Raw genomic sequence first — 5,085 nt, forward strand, 5'->3', positions numbered from 1 at the left:
TGCTTCCCCTCATGAGGATGTTGAAGACCACAATGAGGTCTCCCCTCAGTCTCCTCCAGACTGAACAAACCAAGAAGATGGATAAAATTCACATCCTGGGGAAAGCTGAAGAAAGAGGTTAGATTATTTTTTTACTGGTGTTACTAAGACCAGAACCTAGCAAGAGCTTTTTCATCTTATATTTTAGACTGATTTGTCACTTTTTGTGCTCTTAATAATTAGGATGCACCTACAGACAAGTGTTTTAATGCTTTTGTTAACTACATATGGGGGCATTGCTCAAATTTCCTTGCTCTTAGCAGGAGAAAAAGATAAAGAACGAAATATGAAAAATATACACTTGCTCTACATATACAGTGGGAGATAGAGGACTGGCTTAATTTCCAGAGGGCACTGGTCTCATTTGGTTGAAAGGCCACATCATTTTAGCATGGACAAACTCCTGCTAAGGCAGGAATCTTGTATGTTAGGGGACAGGATCTACTAGAGATTTATTTCTTATTTTCCACAGCTGATAAGAACAGTTTCTGGAGCATTTTCTGGTCTGACTGAGGCGTTTGAATACAGCAGCTGTACAAACAGGTGACAGATTCACCTTCTGCCTATGGAAAGGGACCATTGGAAAAGGATTAAGAGGCTGCAAGCCTGTGCCAGCATGGGTGTGTGGTGTGAAGGGCTGGGAGCCTGCCATGCCAACCCCATACCTTTGAGCCTGAGTAAGACAGAGGTGACTGGGAAAAGCGCAAGTGGAGAGGAAAATCAAGGAGCTTTGGGCTCCATTACAAGGCTGACCTTGTGAAGGGTCATCCACAGTGACAAGTCAGAGAGTCAGTCGTGTAGGGCAGGAGAAAAGGACATGCTCTGTAAGGCATAGAGCAGCAGGGCAGATGTGAGAGCCATGCAGACTCCTGTCACCCGTGGTGAGCATACCACAGTACAGGGAGCACCCACCACAGTCTGCATGCGTCGTAGCTGCAATGCTCTGTTAAGTGGAGTGGAAAGCTGGGTGCTAGTTGGATGGGGACCAACAGGAAACTAAATAAAATACTGTAAATAGACTGTTTGGATTGATTAAGTGCAGAAGACAAAAACAATAATGAGAAACACTTTGATGGTTTTGCTTCTCATTCTTTCTCCTCCTCTCTTACCAAAATGAACAACTTTGTAATGTAAAAAGTCCACCTCTAGTTGTCACAACCTACCTAAAGCTGGTTTACAGCTGGGTGTCCATCCCATACACAGACAGCACTTGGGCCCACACACATAACCAATGTTATGTATTAGAAGCTGACATTCCAGCCTGGGTATAGTACTAGGGGAAACGCACTCGAGTAGCTGGATTCAGCACCATGTCCTTGCATTTGTGTGGATGTTATTATTCTGTTTCACTTATGTGCCTTACGCCTTACGCCTTGGCCCTGTGAAGCTGTCGCTTCACCCTGTTAAATATTAAGTGCTTGGTTTTCCAAAGCAGCACCTCAGGCTCTGGGATAAAGCCAAAGCCGGGAGCGTTGGGCAGGCTCCTGAGGAGGGCTCATTCCACCCCAGCTTCTCCCTTTCGGGCACGGCGCGCTCTGCTCCAGCGGCCTCTGGGGTCTGGCAGCGGCTGATCCCCTGGCGTCCCCAGGCGGGAATGTCGCACCCAGCGCTGCTGGACAGGCTCCGCTCGCGGGCCGGGGTGTCCCGGGCCGGGCAGCCCCGCCTGACGCAACCCGCGCCCCGCTTTGCCCCACACGCGGCGCCGCGAAACCTCCCGCCCTCGTTGCATCACCCGGGCGGGGCGGGGCGGGGCGGGCGGTCCGGGCCGCCTTTAAAGCGCCGCGGCGGCGGAGCTGCCCCACGAGCCCCCGCAGCCGCAGCCCCGACATGAAGCGCGACCCGCAGAGTCCCGAGGAGCGCCCGGAGCCGCCGCCACGCCCGCTCCTCTCCTCCTTCTCCTCGCCCTCGGGGCAGGCGGAGGGCGCGGAGCTGGCGGCGCCGGTGTGGATCTTCGGGTACGGCTCGCTGGTGTGGAGGCCGGGCTTCGAGTTCACGTCACGCAAGGTGGGCTTCATCCGCGGGTACAGCCGCCGCTTCTGGCAGGGGGACACCTTCCACCGCGGCAGCGAGAAGACGGTAAGGGGGGGGCAGCCCGGGGGGGGGCCGGGGGCACCGGTGTCGCGGCTCGGCTCTAACGCGCTGCCTTTTCTCTGCCCACAGCCCGGCCGGGTGGTGACGCTGCTGGAGGACTGCGGGGTGAGTACTGGGGGCGCTGGGAGCTGGCCTGGGCGGGGGGTGTCCGCGCCACCACCTGGAAAGGTGTGTCGGCAGCCGAGTGCTCTTGAGCCCCGCCGGGATCGTGGAGGGGGGTGTGGGGTGCGTTACCTTTCTCTGCCCTGTTATCAGTTGTGCGGAGACCCCCAGAGTAGGGGAGCCTTGATTTGAAACATGAGCGGGCGGTTGGACAGGCCACTGCAGTTACAGCATCCCGTAACCACCTTGCTCTTTCACTTTCAGGCATGCACGTGGGGTGTCGCCTATGAAGTCCGTGGGGAACAGATCGCTGCATCGCTCGAGTATCTCAACATGAGAGAAGCTGTCCTGGGAGGCTATGACACCAAGTTGGTGAAGTTCCACCCTCAGGAGAAAGATGCAGAGGAACCCATCCTGGCTCTTGTTTACATTGCAACACCTCAGAACCCCTCTTACCTTGGCCCAGCATCTGAAGAAGACATTGCAGCTCAAATCATTGTCTCAAGTGGTTGCGCGGGTCATAACATTGAGTACTTGCTGAGACTAGCAGACTTCATGCGCTACTTTTGTCCTCAAGCAGAGGATAAACATCTCTTCTCCATCGAAGAGGCTCTTATTTCCATCCTTCCGTGTCTATACTACACAGAGGACTCTCTAGAAGAAACCGCAAGTGTCCCTCAGAAGTCTAAGAGTTGAAATAGGATTTTTTTTTTTTGCAGGGTTCAGGAGAAGGGACATAAGGGAGAAGAAAGCAGTGGGGACAATCTTAACTGTGATAAAATATACTGGACTGAGTGAATAAAGGGAGAATTAGCAAGTAGTTGGGGAGGGAGGAAGCGGAAAGTAAAACACTTCTATAGGACTTGCAATTAGTACCTGTTACACTCCTTATCTGTAGCATCACGATACCCATCACTGCTTTCCAGATGGAGAGCAGGGATCTTCACAGGAACTCTGCTCTGGAAGATTTGCTTCTGGGAATCAAACCTGAGGCCCTCATTTTCTTTAGAGAAAGAGGCTCATCTATTCTGTGCACTTTCTCTTTTTTTCTTTTCTTTTTTTTCTTTGAAAACTAGTTGAGCAGGACTTGACTAGGTTTAAGCAGTATGTATGTAATTCTACCTCAGATTGGCAAAAAGCTGTTTGTGTGGTGGTGGAGACTTTGGCAGATTCTGCCAAATAAAACCTTTTTTTTTTTTCCCCCTGCCTTGTCCCACCTCTAGTACAATGACCTGGCACTAAATTTTAGAACGTTTGTGCAATATTAAGTGAGCAGGCCTCTTTATGCTCTTGTGGATCCTACTTCTGTATGTTGTGAAGGACCACAGTAATGCACTTATTTTCTAAAATGTCATACTGTATTTATTATGTGTTATATTTCCTCTTAGGAGGGCTGTCTGAACTACTCATATGCCACAGTGGTATGCAGCCCACATTCAACCTTGCATTTGTGCCTTCTAGTTTTAAATCTGTTTTCTGAGGGCTAAGCCTGCTTTAATGACAAGCTTTTGTCCAAGCTTCTCTGACCTTGTGCTGCTACAGATGTAACTGACTCTGTAAGAAATGGTCATGCCTGTGGGGAAAGCCTGTGCTGTCTGCAGGAAAGCTGTCAGGATGCAGGAGAGTTTTAACTACCCCTGTACTGGATTAACCTCTGGTGCTTCAGGATGGGTTTCTGCAGAAGCATTTGAGGGTTCTAGTTCCATACAGGGGTGTCTGTCTGGCACACTTTCATTTGACTGCAAAGGACCATGACTGAGCATACCTGTAAGCCTGTGAGCTGCTGAAAAACCTGCCTTGATCACGTTAAGTAGAGGCACTGCTGTAAGCTCAGGCTTTTCAGCTTCACATATTAACAGCATGAAAACCCATAGTATTTTGTGAGAAAACTGCTGCTACTGCAACTGCAGCAAAATCACTCTTGAGAGCTGACCCCTGGGACTGTTGGCTCCTCCCAAATACCATGTGTTTTTTTAATTATAAAAAAGGCTAGGGTCTGTTTGTATTACTGTGGCTTGTATGTATATGAAGGGATAAGGTGCTGTGCCCAGTAATAAACTGACAAAGTCAGTCTCATGTACTTTGGTGTTGGTCTTTTTCGTTATGGACTTACAGTTCAAATTAAGAAGTCTGGTTGTTTGGGTTTTTTTAAATGGTGATTGTTGTTTTTTTATAAAAAAACCAAAGCCTTAAGTGCTAATTCTGATGAAGCTCCTGTGGATTTTTTGTGGGTTTTGTTTGGTTTGTTTTTTTTAATCATCTTGCTGCTGAGCAGCATGCCTCTGCTATATCTACTGGAAGAAACTGATTGACTCTTTCCCTTAGAGAAAAGGGGATTCAGTGACTTTCTCTTTCCAGCTCTTGTTGATTGTGGAGTGCTGGTACTGACAACAGACACAAGCCAGCCCTCCAAACTCTGCAGGGCAGGCACAGAAATGTAATTCTTCCTTGGCAGGTCAAAGGATTTTCATTCTGAGTGTAACTTGGCATAGCTGTTTCCAAGAAGTAATAGTGGGAGGACAAGAAACTGCAGCTGCAGCCAGATCTGCTGGCTGCAGTCAGGGCGTCAGTTATTTTTCTTCTGCTTTGCGCACCACGTGCTGTGTACAGGGGTAATGTGTACATTCCCACTCCTCTAGTTACCAGCTCTGTCAGTGCCAGCAGATCACTGTACCTACCAGTATAACCTGCCTCAAGGCTTGAATGATGGAGTGAAAACTAATTGAAACGACTGAATATAGCACTAATTAAAGGCAGTTGCGTATTTCAGGGATAACAGACTAGAGAAAAGTACGCTTTCACTGTCCTGTGGAGGCTGTCACTTCGGCTGAGCAGCTGCACCATGGGGACTGG

The 5,085-nt window shown here is 49.4% G+C and overlaps 1 protein-coding gene across 1 annotated transcript; it reads left to right on the forward strand.

Moving 5' to 3' along the window:
- Positions 1-1,826: 1,826 nt before the first annotated feature.
- On the forward strand, positions 1,827-4,312 carry CHAC1 (ChaC glutathione specific gamma-glutamylcyclotransferase 1). The gene is made up of 3 exons (XM_069017363.1): positions 1,827-2,115; positions 2,200-2,235; positions 2,497-4,312. The coding sequence occupies exons 1-3, from the start codon at positions 1,867-1,869 to the stop codon at positions 2,926-2,928; spliced, it is 717 nt and encodes a 238-aa protein (XP_068873464.1). The 5' UTR covers positions 1,827-1,866; the 3' UTR covers positions 2,929-4,312.
- The last annotated feature ends 773 nt before the right edge of the window (positions 4,313-5,085 follow it).

The sequence above is a fragment of the Aphelocoma coerulescens genome, chromosome 5 (assembly GCF_041296385.1).
Source record: "Aphelocoma coerulescens isolate FSJ_1873_10779 chromosome 5, UR_Acoe_1.0, whole genome shotgun sequence".
NCBI lineage: Eukaryota > Metazoa > Chordata > Aves > Passeriformes > Corvidae > Aphelocoma > Aphelocoma coerulescens.

What these genes read in the sequence shown, in the direction of transcription:
- CHAC1 (XM_069017363.1), top strand. Translation starts at nt 1,867, where the DNA reads ATGAAGCGCGACCCGCAGAGTCCCGAGGAGCGCCCGGAGCCGCCGCCA. An exon ending in ACCGCGGCAGCGAGAAGACG is followed by an intron (nt 2,116 to 2,199) that starts GTAAGGGGGGGG and finishes CTCTGCCCACAG; the next exon opens with CCCGGCCGGGTGGTGACGCT. An exon ending in CGCTGCTGGAGGACTGCGGG is followed by an intron (nt 2,236 to 2,496) that starts GTGAGTACTGGG and finishes TTTCACTTTCAG; the next exon opens with GCATGCACGTGGGGTGTCGC.